Source organism: Haemorhous mexicanus, chromosome 4 (assembly GCF_027477595.1).
Source record: "Haemorhous mexicanus isolate bHaeMex1 chromosome 4, bHaeMex1.pri, whole genome shotgun sequence".
Classification (NCBI taxonomy): domain Eukaryota; kingdom Metazoa; phylum Chordata; class Aves; order Passeriformes; family Fringillidae; genus Haemorhous; species Haemorhous mexicanus.
Window position 1 is genome coordinate 41,721,460 of NC_082344.1, and position 25,701 is coordinate 41,747,160.

General features: G+C 34.8%; 1 protein-coding gene across 1 annotated transcript in view; it reads right to left on the reverse strand.

The window, feature by feature from the left end:
- Positions 1-25,701, reverse strand: part of GPM6A (glycoprotein M6A) — a 114,920-nt gene that overhangs the window by 31,752 nt on the left and 57,467 nt on the right. Inside the window, exon 2 of the mRNA XM_059844560.1 lies at positions 5,844-6,036. Coding sequence (XP_059700543.1) covers positions 5,844-6,036 — 193 coding nt within the window. The remainder of the gene's footprint in view (positions 1-5,843; positions 6,037-25,701) is intronic.

Below are 25,701 nucleotides of genomic sequence, written 5' to 3' on the forward strand. Positions count from 1 at the left end.
TTGTCCAGTGCTGCTATTTGTATGTGACTCAGTTATTCCAATGAAATAAAGACTGTTCTCCTTAAGTAACCTGAATCTTCAATGACTTTGTGCTCTCTCTGGTGGTACCTGCCAAATTATAATACCTGAAGAAGACACGTGGGTCAAGGTTGGATATTCCACACAGAGAATGGAATTCTTTTCATTCTTCCAAAATATCTCTGTTGCTGTTTCCAAACATGCTATGGCACAGGCCTGCCTCAGTTAGCAATTATTTGATACAGAGCCTTATATGTTTTGCTTTCCAGAAAACAAATAGTATTTAAAACATAATATTTGTTCAAATTTAAAGAATGCTTCTGTAAAGAGACCAAAAATGTATAAAGAAAACCAGATTACTGCTATTGTGTATTAAGTAGATGCCTTAAACAGAATCATCACACAGTCTAATGCAAATGTTTATAAATATCACATTTAATATTAGCTGTCCTTTACTACGGGGCACAATGTAATAACTTTCACAGTGTTCCACTAATATGAGTGTAGAAGGATTGATGATAACAGTAATATTTTAGTGCTACCCCCATTTAACTTGTGATAGCAGAAGAGTCAACAAAAAAAAGACAGCAAATCATACCATCCATTTATCTACCTCTCAAAACATTGCTTTTTATCCCTAAGAGGGGAGATATAAAAGATTCTACACCATTTTGGTTTGTTTTACTCAAAAGAAAACAGTTGTATATACACATGTGTATTACAAAACACTACTGTCTAATAAACCCTGACTATACACTAACAGAAAAGTCATCAGCAAGCATCAAACCTGGCCACAGCAGTACCTGAAACACAGGTTTCACATCCTGAAAGGAAGGAAATTTTTAGACTTGGGAAGGTGGCACCAATAGAGTGTCTATGCAACTTCCCATAGAGAACACAGTGACAACAGAATTACAGATTGCAACTCCGTTGAGTTTACTATTTGGTTTCACACCTTTAAAGAAAGTGAATTTACAACTACCTGAATTAGCTTTGGCTGTAGTAGGAAAATGGGTTTAATGCTACTATCAGGGAGATTGCTTCATTTTCCACTCTAAGAGCATGATTCCCCTGTTCCATGGCCTATATATCACAAACATGTGACAGATGGCACTAACTGGCTTTGTCTACTAAAGAGAAAGAACTGGAAAAGGTTGCTGCTGGGAAATACACAAAACATACCTTGTGCTGCTGATTTTCTAAAATCTTCTTTTGGAATTTGCTCCAAACACCAGAACAATATAAAAGTCCAGCTCATGTGATACATGCTTGATAATCATATGTCTCTTTCTGCTGACGTAGCAATGTTCTCAAAATCAGTGATTAAGTGAGAAAATCTAGTTATACCTGGTACTTTGCAGATAGTGTTCACTGCATTTTATTAAGTTATTAGGAGAATGACTGAAATTTACATCCACCTCAAGCAGATGGCTCAGTTTTATTGAAATCTACAGAGCTGTTAAACTGACAAAGTCAGCAACATAAACCATTCACTTCTTGCAGTTAAATATTGTAAAAGCAGTTTTCAGGATAATTTAAAGCATCATATGTATTTTCTTAGGCTTCCTTTGGATCTCAGGGAAGTTAAATAATTTCTCTACAGCCACTGAAAGAATCCACATCCCAAAAAAAGGCCTATGATTTCTGCAAATTCCCAAACAAGCATTCCTTCCCTAGGTGGGGGAGTGGGTGGAGGGAAACAGCTACCATTAGAACAGTGATATGGTTGATAGTGAAAAAGTCTGGAACTGTAGGGAGTCAAGCTTCCCAAAAATCTTTCAGAAAGCAAAAGAATTAGAGGTTAGTCTCAATGAAATGGTCACACATTGAAAATTCCAAATGTCTTTATGGCCATCCAATTTATTGAGAGTTTACGGATTTAAAAATTACTGTTGAAAGAGAGTCTACCATTCAGCAATGTGATTTTTGTAGATATGTTCTCTCCAAAAGGAATACCTGTCTACACAGCATTTGTTCTCATGAATTTGAACAAATTTGATTTATGTTAGCTTTCAAGTATTTAGAGTAACAGTTTTACCTTTCTCCCCAGAAGAAATGAAAGTCAGGCTTTAATCCAGTGCTTTGAGACAAAATCCTTTTTAAAAAACTTATTGTCTTTTTTTTAAAAAATTTTTGGGTTTTGCATCTTATTACAGGCTGAATTTTGGGTTGTATTTTTCCCCTATAAACAAGCAAGCAAAAAATCACTCTCTCTACCCTACCCAGCACCTCTCTAGGTTGCCTCCATAACTTTGGAATTATTGACCATGATCATTCTGTATTGTAACTTGAAAACAAAATCATAAATTTGAGAAAATTTATGTAACTGACTGGGATTTATAGAGTTCAAATGGCAGCTACAAAACTTGATTATAGTTTTTTAAATTACAAATATTTACTACTTGTCAATATTTCCACAGCAGATATGATGTGCAGCTGTTAAAGACTCCTTGAATTCAGACAGTAATCCAGGGAGCTGGAATGAGGGACCAGTCTGCAGGACCAGCACTCAGATCACCTCTTTTATTCCACAGGACTGTTGCTCTTGGCTGAGTTCCCAAAGGCTGAACTCTCCTTTGCAGGTTCTTTGTTAATTAATCTCCCCCCAAGTGTCAAAGCATCACGTGGAGTGTGGGCAGCCCAGAGCAGCCCCAACCCTGTGGCCAGGAGAGACTGAGGTGGGGTCTGAACCCCTCTGGCTTCACTGAAATGTGGTCCTGGACCATGGGAAGGCAGAGGAGAGGTCAGGCAGGGACAGTCAGGGCTGTTGATGCCCTCAGGGACATCAGGCATTTCTGAATGGCATTGTAGGACCTAGGTATTTTGGCTTTTATTTTAAGCATTTAGAGAGTTTCATATATTTTTTAATGCCCCCACCATGCCCTACTTTCTCTACAGGGGTCTGCTGTTTCTTCTAAATTATAGCCAGTAGCTGCATTGGCAGAGATAAAAGATACAGGGTGGTTTGTGAGCTGTGTTATTTGCATTCAGAACCCAATGCAAAAAGTTAAAACAGCCTTTATCTCTTGCTGCCCACATAAATAGCTCTCAGATTGGGATGATTTTTATGCTGAATGACATTTAAAATCCAGCATGCTAATAAAAATATAGACAGAAACCATAGGCATGATTAAACTGAATCTAACACACTTCACTCCACTGCAGCATCTGCCTGGCACATTTATCACAGAAGGACAGACTCCAGGCCAGCCTGAGACACTTCACAGCACTAGAAGCATTAAGAGCTCAAATGTGTTAAATAACCTTTAAAAAGTACAGTTGAGTAGGGCACACTGCTAGATTTTTTTGAAGTTCTTCTAATTTTTAATCAGAAAAATAAAACCCCTAGGTTTTATTTCCATTTCAATATGTATTGTTTTAAGGATGTAGGCACTACAGCATTTATTTCTACTTACAGATTCTTTTTTCTGGTTTTTGGTCTTTCAAAAGTATGATTACTATAGAGCTTTTGTACTGCCAACAGTTAATCAATACTTGTGAGAAAATATCAAGGATTTATTCTCCCTACAAAATTATTTTTAAAGCAGCGTAATATCTACTTAAACAGGTAGAAAATTAACAAATTTCTTTGCAAGCCACACAGGTTACCCAGTTCAAAGCAATTACTTATCTGCTTTTAATCAATATATTTGATTAAAATATATTGTTATATATTCTACATATTCTCCTCCTACCTTTAAGACATAAGTTTAGATATACCTTTCACAACTGAATAAAATCAAATTTCATTTTACAATAGGTCTAACAAGGAAAGAACTGGGTTTAATATCTCTTTAAGTAAACAAAGAAAACAAATAGGTCCAAAAGCTACTAGCTAAGAAAAACTAATGCCGGGGAAAAAAATACAGTTCCTTAATCTTTTATAGTGAATTTTATGCATTTGGACTATATTCCCTGACTGATTCTTTCACTTTAATATGTGACAGAGAGAAGCTGAAAAACGTGCTATGAAGAGGAAGCATTGATTTGTGGCTGTTCTGCACTAATAGCTTCCTAGGGACTAATAAAATAAGTTAGAGCCTAATAAAATGACTGATCTTTCATTCAGTATAACAATGACCCTTAGCCACCAAGTCAAGCCAGACTCATCATTCTAAATGACAACAAAAAAAGGCAAAGCAGAAGATACATCTTCCCCTTAACCCAACCTGTTATTATACAAGGACATAAAAATTCCTTGATCCAAAGAAGAAATTTTAATTTGGTGCAGCAGTGACATACTTATTTGGTTCATGCTCCCTTCTGGCTACTAATCCCACAGTGAGTACACCTACAATTTGCAGAGAAGCTTTGGAAAGGATGCTGATAACATACCCCAAGAGAAGTAAAGAAATTTCAGATTCCATTTCTAGCTCTCATGTAAACAGTGGTACCCACTCAGATCAAATATCCATATATCTTGTTCATTTTTGAATCGCAAACAATGAATGTAAGGAAAGAGTAAGAGCAGGATCAACAGGATAAGCTCCAACACTAGTCTAGCCTCTGTGACTTCCTGAACTGGATAAGTTTCTGTGTCTTTAGAAATCACTGATCAATTTGTTTTCTATGATTGTCCAGTCTTTCCTTGATGCCTTAAAAACTTCTGGCATCCATAATATGCAAAGAGGTTTCTAGTTTTGCTATGAAAAAATTGAAGAATTTTCTCCTGCTGAACCTGGTGCCTACTACTTTCCTCAAATACCTCAAACATTTTGTACTGGAATAAAACAACAATCCAGGCTTGTCTTATTCATAATACTGTGAATTAATGGAAAACTCATGCAACAGTTCTTAATTACCCCCTTTCTAGACTGAAGAATTCTCCTACACTCAATTTTTAACCGTGTACCTCCTGCTCTATAATTCTATCATTTTCTTTGTGTTCTTTCAGGAACCAACATTGTATACAGTATTTATGAAATGAATTAAAGATGGACTTATGTAATGGCATAAGTATGTTCTCTGTTTCATTTTGATTTTTCCACTTGTTGGTGCTTGGTTTGTTTTCTGATCACTGCTAAGCCCTGAGATGTTAATTATGGAACTCTGCACAAGAAAAGGTCAATGTTTTTAATGATCAAATCACCTTTATGAAAAATATTCATGAAAGAAAATAATTGCAAATTTAAGGATGGGCTTCTTCAGCTTTAGTTACAGCCATTAGCAGCTAGGTAAGAAATTGGATTTCAAATATCTAATAAAATTATGTTTTAAACAGACAATTTTAAAGAGACAAAACATTTCATTTCAGCATAAAATAAACTATTTTTTTAATGTAATAAATTTAACAAAGAGAAGTTGATGCTCAGCAAAACAAAGGTCTTCCAGAAATAGATTTTCAGGAGTAACAAGGCATGAAACCTTCAAAACAGCTTAATTCTAGAAAAACCAGAGGCAACAGAATTTTGACATTTCAAGTCTCAGGGTTTTGAACAACTCCTTGGTTACCTCTTTATTGTGTTTATTCCCAGAACTGATACTTGTTGCACAAGCCTGCTTTATCTATTCATAGTTTTGTGGCCACAGGGTTTGTTTGTTTGTTTGCTTGTTTTTTAAATGCAATGATGCATGGAACAGATTTATCGATATTATATGAAGCAAATTTTAGTAATAAATTAATTAAAGCTGTGGGATATTTAATGGTATTACAAATTGCTTGTAGATACTAAAAATATTAGCTTGGTCAAAACTTCATCTGCTAAGCTTATCCAAACCATTTTCTTTATGATATTCACTAAAAAAAAATATTTTCTTGAGTCAAATTTATATCCCTTGTGGAATATTTTGGCAGTTTTAAAAGGAAACAAGGGAAAAGAACTTACAGGGTGAAGGCATCAATAACATCTCCTGCAGATCTTGTCATCTCAAAGTAGGTTTGCAGAATGTTGACGGTTCCTGAAAGTGCTTCATGTCCACAGCCACAGAACAGCGCAACTCCTGCGTAGAGCAGGATGGTGGCAATCAAAGACGCGTAGGGAATGCCTCCCAGGCATTTGATGCAACACTCGAAGCATCCTACAAGAAAGAAAAAAAAAAAAAGGTTATATGTTTCTAAATTATATCAAAAAGGCAAAAAGAATGTTTTTCTGATGAGAAACACTTCTGAAAATTGAAGACTGTAGGCCAAAGAGAGTTTAGGTCAAGTATAACAATGCAGACAGTCAGAAAACCTGTGAAAGGTTAACCCACCTTCTCAGTTGCTACTTGACCTAATAAATGCAGACATGCCATCTGATTAACATGAAAGGTTAAACAGTCAGTTCCGTGCAGAGCTTCATGTTTTTATTCAGAGCAGGTTACAATGTCAGTCCTAGGTTATATCTATATTACAATTCCTGCTGGCCACCTATCAGATTACAGAGGACTCTCAACAACAGGAAAACCATAAAAAAAAAAAAATCAGTCCAATACCTTCCATCATCATAGGTTTATTTCCATTTTTTTTTACATACTCATTTGACAACAGAATTGCTCCTGCCCACAACACCAATTCCTTGTGTATCACTCAAATACCTCACAAGGATAAATAATGACATCCACCAGAGCACTTTTTTCCAATTAGAAAAAAATATAGTTGAATTTTCTCTCAATATATTTCATTCTATGTGATGTTTCTTAAATGAAGGTAATTGCTCTTGAGTTCTAAAAGGCCAACTTCTTGTCCCGCCATCACAGTGTCTAAAACAATGCCCAGTTCCACAAAAAACCCACTTCAGTAAGTGTGCTCAAGTTTCTGGCACTACCCTGCCTAGTTTCATGAATGCAGCATCTCTGAATCTTCCAAATCTCATCAATCCCATACCACCTCTTACACCCTGTGGAACTCTTCCTATTGCTGTCTGAAGGGACAGGGAAGGTGGGAACCACTGGCTGAGAGAAGGCAAACAGGCATTGACTCAGTAATCAGAAGCTGTGTTTTCTCCTTACACTACCAGCTTATAGCAAAAAGGACCTGGAGAGTACACAAAGTGAGGCATATAGATTTTAAATACTTATACAGACAAGACCAACTAAAAATTGCATATAAGACGCTCAGCAGGTATGATTCAATGTATTTTAACTTGTTCCAAAGGATTTATGCTGTGCTAATTATAGTACCAGAGATATATCAAAAGAAAAAAGCCATTCTTTAAAGACAGTATGTCTACTTTCATTATGTCTAATTCTCAAATGTAGCTTCTCTGTGTAATTTCATATTTTGTCTTTTAATTTGCTATATTTCTATTCACTTTAGCCTAGATAAGCCAAATAATAGTTCTGTCTGTCTGTCAAAACCTTCATTTACTGCTTTTAATGAAAAATATTAGTCATATATATATATGTTTATCATTCATATATATATATATAAATTTATGTACAAGATTGCCTGAAGAGAACAATTTAAGCCATTTTCAAATAGGTACACATTTTATCCAAATAGAAACTCCTTGCTATTTTGTAAATAAAAGTAATATTATGGAAGGCAGTATTCAAATGGCTGGATAGCTCCTGGTAAAAAATATGGTATAATAAACATTGATATATTAAAATAAATATACAAAAGACAAAATAATACCCAAGGATATATTTTAGTTGTATAAAAAGAGAAAGAAAGTTTTAGCTTGAGACTACTCTTGTTTAATGCCAACTTACTGTATCAGAGCCAGCTGTGAAATACCAGAGGTAAAGTGTGCAAATCCATACATTTAAACTGCTGCCAAAGTCTTGCTGAGTAACCTGTAGTACAAATCACACACCTGGAGCATTCACCACACTCTACCAGGGGTGTAACACCTTCCAGGCTTTCAGGTGAGAGCATTCCATCTCACTGCTCCCCCATCTCTGAGCCCATACATTACTGGGTGAAGAGCAGATTGTCCCTGAAATCCCTGCAATTCCACTGCACTGGCAGCAGGCAGCTCCCCTCTTCAGCAGCACAAGGCTTCTGATGTCCAGGGATGGATGAGCCTTTCTTTAGTGACAGATTACAGGGGTTTTATAGCCAGGGACTCAGCCCTTCTCATCAGTGCAAGATCTTAGGAACAGACTAGAAAAACTTATAAATGCTTTTGGAGTAACTAATTCTGCATGCAGATAACTGTAGGAATCTCTTAAAACTTCTTTGGTCCTTTTTTCTAAGATTACCCAACTGTGATTAATTCTTCAATGTTTAAAAGACTATACACATACAAAACAAAAAAAATCATTCACTGGAAAATCTTTGTCTTAAAGACAAAAATCTTATGAAGTATATATTTGAAAGAAGTTCATTGAACAAGAAAAACAGGACAATACATAGTTACCTGACAATAGAGTTGAATTCAGAGTTTATCACAAAATGCCCATTGCCATTTTCAGCACAGAATAACAGCAGGAAAAGCCTCAGAAAACTAATACCACTGTCCAACTATTGACATTATATGAGAAAGTTAACAAGAAGGGGAAAGATAACAATAGGGTAAAACAGGAATGATGTATGAGGCCTTGTAAAGTCAAAGATGAAAAAATAGCATAGACCTAAATATTTTCAGGGACACATGGACTTTAGGGAGTGTTTCTTGATATTGCAATAGCTTGGTGCAGGGAAGAGGAAGAGAGATTTTGTAAAGATTTCTTTTTCCCCTTCTGAGAAGAAGTGGAAGAGAGAAAGTTGTGTTCACTGTTGTCTGGGAGCAGCTGGCTGTGCATGACCTCCTGAAGCTGCTGCACCTCACTCTCTAGGTCCAGTGAGGGTCCAGGTCCACTCAGATGTTCCAAATTTGAATGTCATCAAAACCCACAGCCAGATATATTACTTGAGCTTTCTTATATTGAAACAGTATAAAAGTATATTAAAATAATGTAACAAAGTAAAAACAGTATGAATTATTACAATGTAATTATGTACAATCCAAGGAAAATTTATTTAAAAATAAATCAGGTCTTTTCCCCATCACTTCAAAATTTGTAAAATAACTGAAACAAATGTATAGTTTGTGAAGAAGTTCTTCTATCAATCTCTCACATTAAAACTGTTCATGTTTATAAGCCTTTAAAGGGAAGCTTTTATTGGTATATTTTCCCAACTTGAGATCTTTTCATTCATAAAAAAAAAATACTGGGAATTAATTCAACCACATGAAATTTTCAAATAATCATATACTGTCAAAGCCTTGCTCATTTACTTCACTCTTCTATAGCCCTACTACCTTTCTGCCCATTTACTTCATGAGTAACTCAGTGCTGGCAACTCAAAACTAAAGAAAACCAATGAATCAGCATTATGATTTAAAATGGATATTACACATCATTCATAAACCACACAAGGTAATGTGCCATAGGTAATATCTGCTCCAATTCTTTTCTTTCAGTTGCTCAGAATGTGCAAATGGCTGTTTGATACCAGAACAATAGAAATGCTATTTTAACCTGCACAGTGACATTGAATCACCAGCACAGAGTGTGACTCAGCTGAGAGATGTGTGTGTATGTCTGTGTGAGACAGGCAGTCATTCACCTCTCCCAACACCCTCTTCACAAGGCACTTAACACATACAGCCACAGAAATAATTACTAGGAAAGATGAAAAAGATTCTACGCTCTTTGATGTTTGTTCTCATCTTCAAATGCAGTTTTCAGTACTTTTCAAACTGGTCACTCTGCACAATACACTTGTGCTATATGATTCAACATCCACTGTTCTTATTTTGCTTATGTGTACCAATATTTTTCCTTCAGGTAAAAATCCAAATCTTCTGGGGCCATGTGTGTTTACCAAAACTGCAGGAAGTAATTGAAAACACTATCCTTTTTTTTTGTGGTTTTCAACATGAAAGTCTGTACTGCTCCTTTTTTCTCTATTTTATTAAAATCATTCCATAGAGAAAATTCAATCGTGAAATACACAGTCGATGATAAGAAATTTTATTTTATGCAGATAAATAAAACTCCAAATACTGACTATATTCAGCTATCAAAACACAACATATTAATGTTACATAATATTCATCCATTCCCAGTCAACAAACATCTCATAGACAGCTACTTCTTTGTTCCTCTTAGTACAATTATTACTGTCTACACCAGAAATATTCTTGATATAGATCTCTAAACTTCCTTATACAGTCAAATCTGTGCAAATCTTTTCTCATTTCTGGGGTTTGAGTGCAAATATTCTATTATATCTTCAATTGCAACAGCCAAAACTAAGTTGACTTTCTGTTTATACAATCTCTAAATTAAAAAGGCAAAAAAAATTAGAAATTGAGCAGAAGAAGACATTTTCCCTGTGATTTAAATGTAATTGTGCACACAAATTGCATCACCACAATAATTTCTTTGTTTGTGTGTTATAAGTGAACTCTTTCTCCTCATAGTAGATCAGGACATATAACTAACAAATGAAATACTCAATCCATTTTCTGCTATTTAATAGGAAAAAAAAAGATTCAGGGCTTACAATTTGTGCCACTTCTGTCTGTGAGAGTTAAATCAAAGACATCAGAACCAGTTTCAGAATGCTGTTATGCTACTGCCATTTCCATAAATGGTTAAGAAAATCCATTCACCCCAGATATTAACATGAAGAAAATCAATATTAAAAATATATAGAAAGTAAACATAGGAAATACAGAAGGATATTCTGGCTTTGTTTTTTTCATCCTTTCCAACTCATTTGCAGCTGGAACACCTAAATGATTAATTAGAGACAACTCCATGTCCAAAGAATTACTGATTAATCACAGCTAATTACCTCTCCAATGGAAACAAGTACCTCTGAAGAGCATACAACATTTTAATAACATTCTTTCTTGAATTACTTTTCTTAAAGAGTTTTCTACCTAATATTAGAAGACAGGACAATAGAGTCCAAGTAAAATGCCTGAGAACTACATAAACTTGAGGAGGGAAACAAAATAACAAAATCTTCTCTGTCTTCCATGCCTGGCTAGGCATGCATTTTCTTCATATCTAAATTTGTACCACTTGTCACACAGCTTTCATGGCCAATCAACTCAAATGCAGTTTCACAGCCCCATCATGAAACATGCAGATTTACTTCTGAATTCTATTAAGCTAGACTTAACCTCAAGTCAAACTACTGTTATGTAATATTTTGATTGATAAACACAGCCATCCAAACACAATGTATTGAACAAAAAGCAACACTTTTTACTTATATCTCATTCCCTCAAATTACTCAACATGCAACATGATTTCCTGATCTGAAACTGGACCCCAGGACTACACAGTACAGCAGCAGGTAGAAGGAATCCAGCTCCCTCAATACTATCACAAGGACAGAGGAGGAACAAGACATCCACAATGTGGTTTTATAAAGCTGCAAATTAGGTGAAGCAACATTTGGGAATGAATCATCAAAGATTACTCCTGTACTTTGACTTGGAAAACCTGCTCAAGAAGTGCTGCATGCACAATCCCATGTGATTTGGTCCCAGGCTCATTATTGGAATCCATCCCACTCTGCTTCACCCTCTCCCATTATACAAGATCTACTGGAAACTAGACCAGTAATGCTAACAACTGAAGTTGTTTCTTAATCTTGTTCAGGAGATGATTTCTCAGTTAGATTAACCTTCAATAAGAATGCTTTAAAAAAATTACAGAATTACCCATCAAGCAACAAAAAGAAATTTTACCACAAAATTAATTCTGATATCCTGACTGCTATGACTACAGTGGAAAAGTAAATTCAGCATTGAACACTTGTAAGAAGCATGTTATGTAGAAAAGCAAGAATAGTGCCCCAACAGACACAAAAGGATTTTAGGAAATAGTCAACTAATTGCATGAAAATAAAAAACAATTATCCTTTTATATATTAAAGGTATCCTTTTATATATTAAATATGTATCATTACTGGATCTACTTTGACTTATCTCCACAGTGTGACTGGATATTAGCTAATCAGATATCAGCTAATACTGAAAATGAAATTGTTAGTCCTGAGGCTTTTACAGTCATTCTGCAGTTAACAGCTGCTTCAGTTACTGCACTCAGCATGGGACCAAGGCTAAGAGGAATCATAAAAACTTTTTCTTATTTAGATGCAAAATGCCTCAAACTAAATTGACATACTTAACACTGTGCATTGTCAAAATCACTGTATCATGAGACTCCCACTGGTCAAGATGACAACTTTAAGCAGTGGAGATATAGTCTGGTTATGCTGGATCTTGGAAGCAGCTCCCACAAGCCCTTCCCTTTACCAGGGCATCTCTGTCCTCAAATTGCCTTGCATTAAGAAACATACCATTCCAGAAACCACCCTTGTGGGCTGGTTAGGATAACATTGCTGCCCAAGGAATTATGTGGATGATAAACACATGCAACTTGCAGCCAGAAACTGCTCTACAACATCTCACACAATTCCTCCTTTAACTAAAAAGCAACAAAATATTACCTTGGCAACATCCATCCCACCCATGCTCTGATTCTCTAATTTAGAGAAATGTTCAGTCATAAAAAGAATTTGACTTCAGATATTTAAATGATACTGAGATTATGTCACCATGGATAAACCAGGTCCACACACAGATATTCCCCAGTGACCCCAGGCCAACAAGAAAAATGATCATTTTGCAGCATAAACCCCACAATTTTCCATCTTATTTACTACTACATTTTGTCTACAGGTTGATACAGGATTTTCACTAACATAGAAAAAACCCAATAAAATCCTCCAAAGAGGTTTCAAAGCAAAAATGAAAAGAAAACTTTCATACTTGTAATAAAGTGGTTTGAAAATGCAGGAATTCTTCAGTGAAAAAAAGTTCACATTTTTATTGATAGCTTTAAGAGGTGATGTTTTCCTATGTGGCTAAATGCTGAAATACTTGGAATTGAAGCAATAAAGGTAATATACTGAAATACTTGAAATTGAAGCAAAAAAGGTAAAATATTTGATCCTTCAACTTGTTTTGAAATTAAGAAAATATTCAAAATCTTCTCTATAGTCATTAAAGCAAAAGGAATAGAGTGGTCACAGTCTAAGGAACATAACTCAGTTCAGCTCAGTTTTAGCTACCATTTTTGAAGAAAAATTGAAATAATAAACTGCTTGCTCACTCTATCCTATAACAATATTAGATTGCTCAGCACTTCTACTAGGAAAATACATTGTTGCAAAAACTTTTCTAAACTGAACTTAATTACTTGAGAAGTTTGTTGGAGATTTTAGAATTCCAGCAGCAGCCTAGGTCGATAGTCCAATGCAAATTCAAGGGTTTCCTGGAATGCAAGCAGTTTTTAAGGTTTGTAAAACCTCCTTGTAGCATCATCAATATTTTTAGACGAGAAAAGTGTGCAGCAAAATATTTTTTTCGAAAAGTAAATTACTAAGACCTTCAAAAACCTAATTTAAAATTTCATTTATTAATAACATTTTTTATCCTTAGTGCATATGCAAATTTTAACTTTATTTCTTGCATGGTAATTTTCATTTGAAATATGGAGAGCTGGAGATTGCATGGTATTTTAATAAAATAGGAAGGGACTTGTTCTAGTCCCTTGTTCCATGTTAATCACTCAGTACTCCAGTTCAATTTGTAGTGTTTAACAAACTGCACTCACTACAGAAAAATAGGTAATTCAGCAAGCTCACTAATAATCATGGTACCTCCTACATCAGAAATACAACTTAGATTTGCATTTTCATCATATGCATTGAACACATTTCTTCACTTATAGTCAAGGCAATTAAATCTCAAATGGATTGTTTATATAGATACCTACTAATTCACCCTCTTAATGTAGAGTTAAATGATACAAGCTATTTTGTCAATGAGAAGAAATATTGTTTCAAGAAGCCTCCATCTCTAACACTTAGCTATTCAAACAACTCTGTTTAGGAAATCCACCTTGCCAAGTCACCTATAATATCTGTTTTCCCATCAACTGATATAAAAAAACTTTCAAAGGCAAATCAAAGATGTACTTCATATTTGAGCTAAATTAAAAATAAGTTTTCAGCTAAGTTTAAAGACCCAGCTAACATAAAAAAACATGATTTTAATTCTCATTGAAGCCCAAAGCATGACAACAAACAGCAAGGAAGAAGAGACCCTCTCCTTCTCCTAGTTTAGGAGTCACATGTGTGCACTAATCCCAAGATAGCAAACAAGTTTCTCCTGTTCCCTCCATCTTAACTGCTCTGAAATCTGGAGGGAAAAAACCCCAAACAGGCTACCTATGGCCTCTTTTCCTCAATAACTGAAACACAGCTTAGGATAGCTGAATGTGGATAAATACACATATATCTTTATATACACACATACAAAAATCCATTTTCCATCATAGAGAACAGTACTCTTTTATCAATAATCAAACAGCTTGTTGGTTTCCCCTATTGCACCAAAGTGTTCTGCCAAAGTATGTGCTGAACTTGGATAACTCTCTAAGGAATGATGAGAATCACACATTAATGAAAGAGCACTGTGAAGCAATACACCTGATTAGAACCTTTTGGCAAAATGCAGATCTAAGATCTAGTGACAGCAGAGAAACAGTGGCTTGGCAGCAAAGTCTAATAAAGAGTCACGATCAAAGGTTTAGATTTCATGCAGTGAAGGTACATTCCAAGCTTTAGCAGAGACTGCACAACATCCTGAAAAGGTACTCTGTATTTCTTCCCAATTCCATAACTCTCAACAACAAAGAGAAGCTACCTTGGATTGAATGGAAATTCTTTTTTAAAGCAAAATGCCTCGTTTGCTTTGCCAGTCAGACAGGAAACTAACCTTTTCATCATTCTAAGGTTGTTTTTCTTCGCTTCTTTGATGGACAGGGAAATGATCATCCTGCATGCTGCATGCTTCCTTTAAGGTACCAGTGGTACCTTTCCCAGCCCTGTCAAATGTAATTCTAACAAGAACTAATTTAAGCAAAAGCTCCTGGCTGCACACCCCACAGCTTGTCAAAGAAATTGGCTCAGCTACTATTTAGGTACCTACACAAGGCTCCATTTAGTAAGGTATTGAGAATGTGCTTGGCTGAAAACCTGTGGCTTGTCTAATTGACTTAAAATCAAATTAACACCGTAACTAACAAAATATACAGAATAAGACATAGGTATCCAGAGCTAGAGGACATTACACCAGTTGATATGAGACCTTTATTGTTCCACACTCATATGAAAAATACTGCATATGAGATATTTATGAATGTCCATGTTTTTGTTTATCTGTGCCCAAGGAGGTATTGCTTCTGGTGAGAAAGAAACACATTATTAAGAAGAAATGTTGGGAAAGGGACCTGTACATGCTTGGTAAGATTGATTTTATCAGTATCAGTATAGCTTGCCATGTAAACCAATGCAATCTTTTCAGAAAAACTATAAATTAAAATAATTTCATTATATATATGCAAAAATTTATACATTCACACCTCAGTATTTCTTGCCATGTAAACCAATGCAAACTTTTCAGAAAAACTATAAATTAAAATAATTTCATTATATACATGCAAAAAATTTATACATTCACACCTTGGACAGAAATGAGTACTCCTATTTTGGACATTGATGATTACAATAATGTACAGAACCCTGTGTTGTGATTAGCTGTTATAGAGTCTTCAGTACATTAGGTTCATTGCTGTTTAATGAGACAGATCTCAATCTAGCAGTTAATAAGTATTAAAGTTACTGACACAGAGCAGTCACTGCCTAAAATACAAATCATTCAGGCATAACACAGTCAATCCTCATAATCTTAAAAAAACTTTATGGCTGATTTAACACAGACAACATTTGTCAGCTTCAAAATTGCTCTAAAGCTAAAAGGACAGGAATAAAACAAACTAGCTTCACAAACATGATACAAATCATGAAGATGAGGTTCAGTTAATTCAAAGACTTTATCCATTACATGTGGATCAAAGATCCATGTACAAAGATCATGTATCCAAGATATGTACATTAAATAAATTAACAATTTATTATTAATAACAAATGGGTTACAGGAATATTATATATATATCAATAATGCATATATGATGATGGAAACAATTACAAGTTTTTATTGTTTGATTCAATTGAAAACAATAACTTGTAACACTAATTCCATGTAACACTTACTACTCTAATTATAAAGAGGATGACAATGCCATGAATCATAAAACTAGAAAATAAGTATTCTTTTCATCTCTCTCATCTAGAGTTCATAGAATCAATCTCTCAATTCTTTTCCTCAGCCTTGAACGGAACTACTTCTCCCAAAGGAAAAACTATTATGAAGTATGTACTGAAATATAAATTTTTTCTTTTTTTTAGTGCATTATTCAGATCTTGAAAACCCCAAAAACATTGCTTCATGATTTTTCTGTGCACACATCTGTTAAAATGGAATGTTCTACAAACATCTTAATGGGTATTTTTGGGTTTAGCACACCTTCATTTTAGAGAAGTTAGCATCCTCCTTTTTTTCAAGTGTTGGAACAGACAAACAAACAGGCTATTTGGCAAGTGATTTTCAGTTTGGTAGTGAGAATAATATTAGTATGATTTCCCAGAATACTTCCATTTATACTGCCAAAGCATACATTGCTGTCATCATTTCCAATTCTTAGTGTTTAAAACTCAGAAATAACAAAAATGCAAGTAGACGTGAGATGCAAATACTTAGATTTCAGGAAATTTTCCATCAGTTGTGTAAGGCATAGTGGTCAAAAGCATATGAATAGAACACTAAATATTCAGCATCCTTAAATGATCTTTTTTACCTCGCAAATCTTTTCACTGCTGAAGAGGATAGGGTGTGTATTTTTTACAGCTGTTAGCTGAAAGCAGTGGATTTCTAGAACTCAAAAAGTCCAAACTTTTGGAAATTGCATCAATTAAAACTTTAATTTAATTGGAATTATATAGCCCTTTCTCTTTATTCTACATCATATGCAACTTTTGATTCTAATGGCCTCATGTTTTTAGATCACTTTTATCTCAAAAGCCTCTTTTTGCTTCATCTACTCCCTTTACCCTAAGGCTGTCTTCAACTTGGCTACTCCTATTCCCTTGAACACCTATTTTCCTGAGAAACAATCAGAGCTGATAATCTTGCTAGCTCTCTTCAAAGCTGGGAGACAGAAAACTCATCTACTCTGGGGAATGAGCAGCAGGAGCACAGCATTGCTTCCCTCTTCTCTCCCCATCCTTGTTCACCACCCCCTCCAAGGCACTGAAATATTCCTCAATGAAACAGACATGCACAGGCTGTCATGTTTACTATCCAAAAGGGTAGAGCATCTTCAACTAAAGTAGTAGAAAAAGGAATTACAAAAAGCTTCAGTATGAAAGTTTGAACATTCTGAATATTTCTGGCTGGAAAGAAAACCAGTTAATGGCAGTATTATGCAACTGTCACTTTTACGCCTTGGAAAGGCAAAAAGAAGTAAGAGATAGATCATGACAGGGCAGATAACTGCTGTCCTTCAAGACATGACTGCTTATGAAGACTGCTCCATGAAACTAATCAATGACATTGTACATATTTTTAAAAAATATATGTGAATACATATAACACTTTAAAATGTGCAACTTGAACTCTTCTGTAGAATAACCAACAGCCTAATCTGGTTTAAACACACAAACCAATGAATCTATCAATAAGCAGGTTTGCAGCCATAAATAAAACACAAACATCAGTATTTGTTAATGAACTTGGAATATACAATCTACAGGTATCATTTAGTCAGTCCAAAGTTACACATCCTTTTATTTTGTAGATAATAATTTGAAAGATACAGGTCATAAGCAAAGTCTCTGTGGGCCAGTATGTTCCATGATTTCTCAAGTCTACAACTACAAATCTTAGTGATATAAAATTGAAGGGTTTTTTTTAGAATAGAATCATTAAGTTTCCTTCTACCAAGACCTCAGATTGAGTTATGTATTTCTTCTGAACAGAAACATCTGCAACTGACTTCCACTGGCTTCAAAAAGTCCATATAAATAAAACCTAAGCTATCTCCCACTGGAGTTAAATAACCTTTCTTACTGACTCCCACAGGAATAGAACTCAACAAGTATTAAATGTAAAAACAAGTCTTAAAGTAAAGGAATGAATAACTGTATTGAGGAAAATGGCTCTCAACCAAACAAAATAGAATCTAGTGCAAGATCAATCTGCACCAAGCATGCATTTCCTTTTTACTCTCTATGTAGAGTGGGAAAGGCATTTATACTTGTACACTAAAATACTAAAAGACATTTACAAACAGTATATGGGACACAGGAAAACTGAAATCATATTTCATATTACTTTAACTCACCTGCTGCTTTGCCATGAAAGACTGCCTTCTTGTTTCACAAAAGTTCATATGTAAGATACTTAAATAGAATTATTTTTTTCCTCATAAAAATCTAGAGTTAGAGAATCATTTTTAAGATGGGCACATGAAAGCAAGGAAAGATCTGTGAAAGACCAAAGGCAATACAAGGTGGGAAACATGCTAAAAAAAGGAAATAGAGTTGCCATATAACATTTTCAACCTAATAATGGCAGACATCTACTAATCATTGTTTTAACCATTGGTTCCATTGATTATGAAAGCAAGCCAGACCATCCTAATCCTTACACAAAATTGCATTAAGAGTTTTCTTATTTTAAAATTTCTTTAGAAAGAAATAAATTTCAAATAGTACAGAATGAAACCTATCTAAGTGTGACTTGCACAAAATATAAACTACAAGACTGCATGAAATTCAGCACTACCCAAACAGCTCAATTAGGTACAGTTTCACCTATAGCTCTAGATAAAGATAGCATCTGACAGCTACATACCAGTTCATGCTTCCTATGCCTTAACTTTAAAAAAGGGCAATGCCTGCAGCCATTGAGTCAAGTTTAGGTTGGCTTTAGGCTGTTCTATTATTACAAATTTTGTTCTTCCTAAATCCTAAATACAAAGGAAAGGAAAGCTTTTACATGAAACAGAAAAAGAAAGGCCAATCCTGAAATAAAGAAGCACTGTCCAGCAGCCAGGATCCATGATGACTGGCTCTCATTTCTCATGCCTCTCCTTTTCTGTTAGCTTGCTCTACAGCTGGAGATCTCTGTAGTTCTTCACAGCTGCACCACTGTGATGGGCTCCTTGCTAGTCTCACATATCACAGCCAGAACTATCTACTTTCCAGTAAATTATTTTACTGAAGCAGTTCCAGAGAGAGAAATCAAACAAAGCAAAAATCAAGATGATGTATCACATTTGCATAGAAACAATAGATGCAATAAAAAACAAGTGCAAAAGAATATTTCTCAGTAGTAATAATACTTTGGCAGTGAAAACAAAGTCTTTCCAAAATTACTTGTTGTATATAGATTTATATTGGATTTTCCTTCTTTAAAAGATGTGTACTTATTTAATTATAAAATAATAGAAAACAGAAAATTTTCAAGTAATGTTTGTCTTTAAGATGCAAATTCTTTTTCTCATAACGTCAAAAGATTTGAACTTGAAAGATTTCTTATGTAATATGTGTAATATATTTTAATATAACATAATTTATAAAGTATCTTACGAAATTTGCTGGACATTTAAAACAACGTCACAATAGAAAGGGAGCAACAGATATTTTAGGAACACATAGCTATTACTATATAAATAAAAGACATTTGTTTCTTAGAGAAGTGATTTTTTTTTTCCCCAAAGATTACTGATATAAGTCCAGAGTCAACTGTGGTCATATTTGGTGAATGAATTTATTTTCATTTTATTACCTTCAATTAAAAAGTCTTCCTACTCATTCAATTAACATGAACAAAATAACAAAGGCCTCTTTGAAAAAGCAGTTCAACATTACATCTAACCTTTTAAAAAAAGCTTTTTCTTTAGAGGAAATGAAAATATATTCATTTTTTGTATCAAAATTAAAGACACAATGGTAAAGAGCTAAATTTTTAAATTTGAAACTGTCAGAATTAATCCATTGCAGCTTTTCTGCACTAATTAAATTAGGTTAGCACATCTATCTCCAGAGGTAAGCCATTTAGTGTTACAAAAGGTCACAGTCTCAGGAAGTCTTACTGAGCTCCTATACAGTCTCTTTACTGTAACACTATGCTAAGAGCAATATATTTTACTCCTGGGAAATAAAAAAGTACAGAAGTGAAAAGGTCAACAGACAGACAGGTTTAAGGCAAAAAAAAAAATATAGGAAGAACACAAAGACAAATGCATTTGAGGAAAAATAATTTGCTAATGTAAAAGATATGCATATATGTATATCCATACCACATTTATGTATAAGTATTTATGCAATTTAAATTAAGTTAAACTCTAGGTTTTCTTTGAAAAACTATTGGAGAATATATCTTTTTTTACTGCATCAATTTTTATGTCCAGGGCAATTATGTCTAGGCCATTCTGTCTGGGTTTTCTAGTAAGCTTTACAATGCCATTATTCCAGGGACACATATTCTCCTATATTTACATGGGAAACTCATCACTCCCATGTGAGAACAAAGCTCTGTTGTACTCAGCAGCTGCTGCAGTGTGATAACAGGCCACAGTCACAGTACTCATTATGGGAATACAGAGAAAATTTTAAAAAAGGAAGAAATAGATTCTTTGTGATCTGATATCATCCATACAAACAGCAAGTAGATAATTATTTATTTTCACTGCCACTACACTTCTTTTTGCAGTAGTGAAGGAGCTGCACTGAGGTATACAGACAGGCAAAAGTGTTTTGACTACTTTAACAGGTGTTCTGAACAATGCTTTCACCCACTTGCCCCGAACATTCCAGAAAAATGTTCCTTTAAACCAATCTGTTGGAAGGGACTTTATGATTTTCACAGATTTTTTTAAAGTTTGGGGGGTCTATTTGTTTTTAAAATGTTTTAGCATTTTCAAACGGATGTGTAAATTTAAGCTATCTTTCTTTCTTTACCTGTTTTTTTATAAAATATTATATTAAAGCCAAAATTAAAATACACATTTTTTAATAAAGCCAAGTGATTTCTCTGAATTAACAACTAATAAAATAACTGTTATTTCACAAATTTAGCTGTTTCAGAATAGAGTGTTAGTATGCAGAGTGGACAAATGACTTGTATTTTTAGACTTTGAAGAAACAAGTCAGGGGCAGGCTTTGGTTCATTGTAAAACTTTCCTTTTTTTCTTTTTTTTTCCAGTGAATTCTAAACAAAGATTAGTCAGCCTTCCTACTTTGCCTCTTGCATTACCTCTTCTACCTGGAGGTATTTGAAGAGTTCTGAACTTTTCATTTGGGATTACCTACATTATCTGCACTCTAGACAAGCTTATTCTGATTCACTGCCAAGAACCTGGACTGTACCTTCTCTTTATGTGCAACACAAGAAATGAAACTGAGAGCAGCAAACATCATACAGGGAGACACCCAAGGATTTGGAAGAAAGCTGTTTTGCAGACCAAATCTTCAATGTATGTGGAATGAAGGAGACTGAAATACTGAGTTTTAAGTGAACTCCACATATTCTGATTAGATATCAATAACATGAAGAGCCTACCAACAAGCTGAAGACTAAACAATTAACTATGCATAAGAGAAATATGCAAGTTATTGGCATTTACATTTTGATGGGTGTTTACAACTAGATGTCATACGTGACAGCAGAAACCAGGACACTGGTTTACTATTTAATTTACTGAAACAACATTCATCTGAGAATTTCCATTTTATGAACAGGATATAATCTAACATGGAACACTGCACTATTCTCTGTTAGTCAAGACACAAAAAACATGAGCAACATGTAAACAACTCATGCATATAATGCGGTAAAAGTATCGTAATTATACATACTTTGTTGTTAACATTGCAGCACTGTTGGTATGGATTTACAACTGAAAACAAATCCTTTAGTCTTTTTCATTACACACATCCAAATCTAATGGTGCCTGAGAGCAGGTGAATGCATGAAAGCTCTCTCCTCAATGAATGATCTTCTCCCCACGTGAAGATTTCGGAGCTCTGTATGCTGCAGGCAAACATCACTAGGGAACACTATGAAAAGCATTCTAACTGCTATTGTAACAACTATAATTGACTCTAATTCCACACATTGCAGATAAATATCATGGGAAATTTCCAAAATTGTGCTCAGACCACTGTTAGTCAATCCACTACATTCTTGTAAAAAATAGTATCTGACATTCTTTTCCATTTTAATGCAAGGAGCATATCAGTGTGTTACATGGGTTTTGACAATCAGCTTTCAACCATGGGATAACAGTAACCAGGCTAGGTTACAGACACCAGCACGGGGAAAAAGAAATCATCTGCCTCCAGGGATTTCATCTGCTTCCTGGCCTAGCAGAATTCTTCAAAAGAGATGGTGGAAAAAAATCAATTTGCAGTAAATTATTCCCTTGTGTAGCTAACAAAACTCACTGAGCACTGTGAGTACAGCAGCTCTTTGAATAGCTAAATTCCTGGTGGGCAAATCTCAGTGTGGATGCAGGATGCACAGCCAGGGAGGCAGATGTGTACTTACTGATTATATTAAAGGGTAAATATTTAGAGGTCCAGCAATGCTACAAAGTTACCTTAGGTGTAACCCTGAAAGACTCCAAACAGACATTACTGAGTAGGTTCCATACAATAGCAGGTGTGGGCACTATATACAGCACAGGCAACATCTTCCTTTTCCAGTTACATAATTTCTCATGTGCCTTTCCCTATTCTTATTCAGCATTAAACACTAATGAGGCTTTACATAGCAAAATGCAGACATTGGAAAAAAGAAATTCTTTGCTTTTCTGTACTGGAATCACTACAAAACTTTATTTATCCAACTTGGTAGACTGAAAATTCAGACTACTTCCAGTGGCCTCAGGTTTACAGACTATTGAAGAGTCTGGGTGAAGTAAAATTCTCACACTGTTTACATAGACTATTGAATAGAATTTCAATAACTAAATCAGAAATTGAAGAGTCCTTTAGTAAGCCAAGAGACTAGTTAACACAAGAAACAAGTTAATGGAGATGAAATGGATGTTAGTTTTTTCTTTTTTATCATTTGCTAGTAACATTTGAGAGCACAAGTGTTTCTCCTACAACACAATAAACTCACTTTATAAACCAATGGTCTTCTGGATAAACTATAGTAAACATTACCTGCAATCACATACAGTGACCTCCAGAAACCCATCTTTAGCATCAGAAAACTCACAACTAGTTTTTTTTTTTTAAGTTTGTTTGGGCTCTGAGCCATGAAAGAATGACACATATGCAAAGCAATACAAAGCAATTTGCATGATACGAGTAAATGTACAGTTTTATGCAAATAAATTTCCAATAAAGGGCAGCTCCTCTTGGAGAGAAAAGCAAAGAAAAAAGCTGCAATTTCCATAAATTGCCAAATAGAACAAGTAGAAACTTGTATTTTCTGCCAGTATAGAGGATGCATGCTTTTCTCTAAACATTTGGTTACGAAGGTAGCAGACAGTTTAATCTTGAATTTGCAAATAAATCTGACTTTCGTACATTTTAAATTCTGACAAAAGAAGGCCAGCAAAACAGAGCCAAACCAGCATGTTTTTCATCAGACCCTCACACAAACTCGTCTTTTCTGTAGCTTAGGATAGCACAAATACATGAAAGTTGACACTACATTTTGCCAACTAATTCTAGTCAGCTCAGTAAAAAAGTCCTACTGAATCTTTAAGTATATGTCCTCTAATGACAGAAAACTGCTCATTTCCACAAGCACAAATGGCAATATGTTTATGTGAGCTCATCTAAATGACCTTAAAAGACTTTCTTCTGTTTTCTCAAACAGTACCTTCTGAGGAAAATCACTCTAAAGAGGCATGAAAAGGTCAACATAGTGCTTAAGATGATGATGATAAAGAACCCAAGAATCCTAAAACTTGGCCATACCTTCTGACAGAAAGTGTACATTTCAGATCCACTCAACTAATATTTAATAAAGAGGTCAAAGACTTCAGAAAGTATCTAATGTGGTGGGGCAAATACAACAAAGGAAAACTGCAAAACACACAGCAGGGTGCACCTTCATCCAAACATACAGCATTCTAGTAAAAATCCTTTCTGTTGGAGAGCAGATGGTATTTCAGCATGGAATAATTTGCAGCTCTGCTGATGAAAGATTTTTTGTAGGTTTTTTTTTGCTTTGGCCTTTTTTATTTTAAACCTTACTACAGCTTGAAAGACTCCTACCAACAAGCTTTTGAAGAGCTATGCTGGCTGAATGGGCTCCAAAATTGCACTAAAATAAGAAGGCAGTTCATTTTCTAGATGATTCCCACTCCCACACACCTAAAGTTAGGATGGTTAAGTATCACCAAAGTGTTTGTTCATGTTCTGCTCCATGTGCAGTTTTATATCAGAGTAAACACCCAGTACAATGCCTGGGAGTCTGGTGCAACATTTATTTCTCGTGCAGTGGTAAGGTACACTGTCACACATCCCGTTTCCCAGCCTTCCTGGGAAAGTTATCCCTGGCCATTATACTGGTGTCCAATGCCAAATGGGCCTCAAGAAACACTGAATATGTTCCAGTTAATTTTTTCAGATAAAAAATCTACTCACACACTTTCTTGAAAAGAAGAGGATCAGAATTACTCATTAGAAACACACCTTTGTGCAAAGACAGAGAGGATTATAATTCCTCATTAGAAACACATATGAAAGTTTTATTTTCTTGGTCACACACACACACAAAATTGACTAATAGACATTTCTGGTTTCTGTTCTCAAGACCTCTAGGAATGTCTTCTCTGAGGGATAAAGAAAATCTCCACTTGACTACTATCCAAAAAAGCCCGGACCTTTTAAAGGTCAGCAGCACCACATTACAGGTCCTCCTGAGACAAATATTTCTGCAGTCATCAGTGCACTAGTATTACAAAGACAAGACAAATAAAAATGCAGAAGTTTGTAAAAATAGTATCAGTAAAAAATGACAACAACTGAACAAAAAGAAAGCCAACCTGCATTAAGAAACAAGATAGACTAGAATACTGTTGAAATTGCAGAACCATTATTAATACTGTTATTTAAAATAAGACTTCAAAGTAAATTTTTTCAAAAGAATAATATCTTTCAAAGGTTCCAAATATTCAGAGCAACCAGGGGAACTTAATGTGCGGTGAGTCCTTTACACAGGAAACTTATAAGAATTTTAAGAATCTTCTAGCAAAAACCCTACATCTTTGTCTCAGTAAATTAGAAACAAACTTACAGTGATATTGGCAACAAAACATGAACTTACTGCTTGTCAAAATCAGTTAAAATGTTAGAATCTACTTCTATTGTGCAGTTTGCATTTCCAAATCTATAGTCTTTTCACTATGCTGTGTTTTGGCTGTAGGCATTTGTGTGACAGCTGTAGGTAAGATGGAGATGTACAGTGTCAAAAGTCTCTAAGAACTAAATAATTTAGAAGACTAGTTTTTAAATCTCCAGGAATAGTTTTATTCTACTGTTTTATACACCCATAGGAACACAGTTTCAGATAAGATTCCCTTAAAAAAGATCCTAGAAGAAAACCACAGGCTTAATAGTTCATAATTATTTTCTCTACTAAAATGCAAATACACCCATGTTGTAATTATTTATGCTATGAAAAATATTTAGCACCAAGGATTATATGTCAATATTTCCCCTGCCTGCAGAACAGGAAAAAGAATGATAGTGCTTTTTTTGATCCATCATGGGCATCTGTCATAATATAGGTACTCTGCATTTTACCTTCT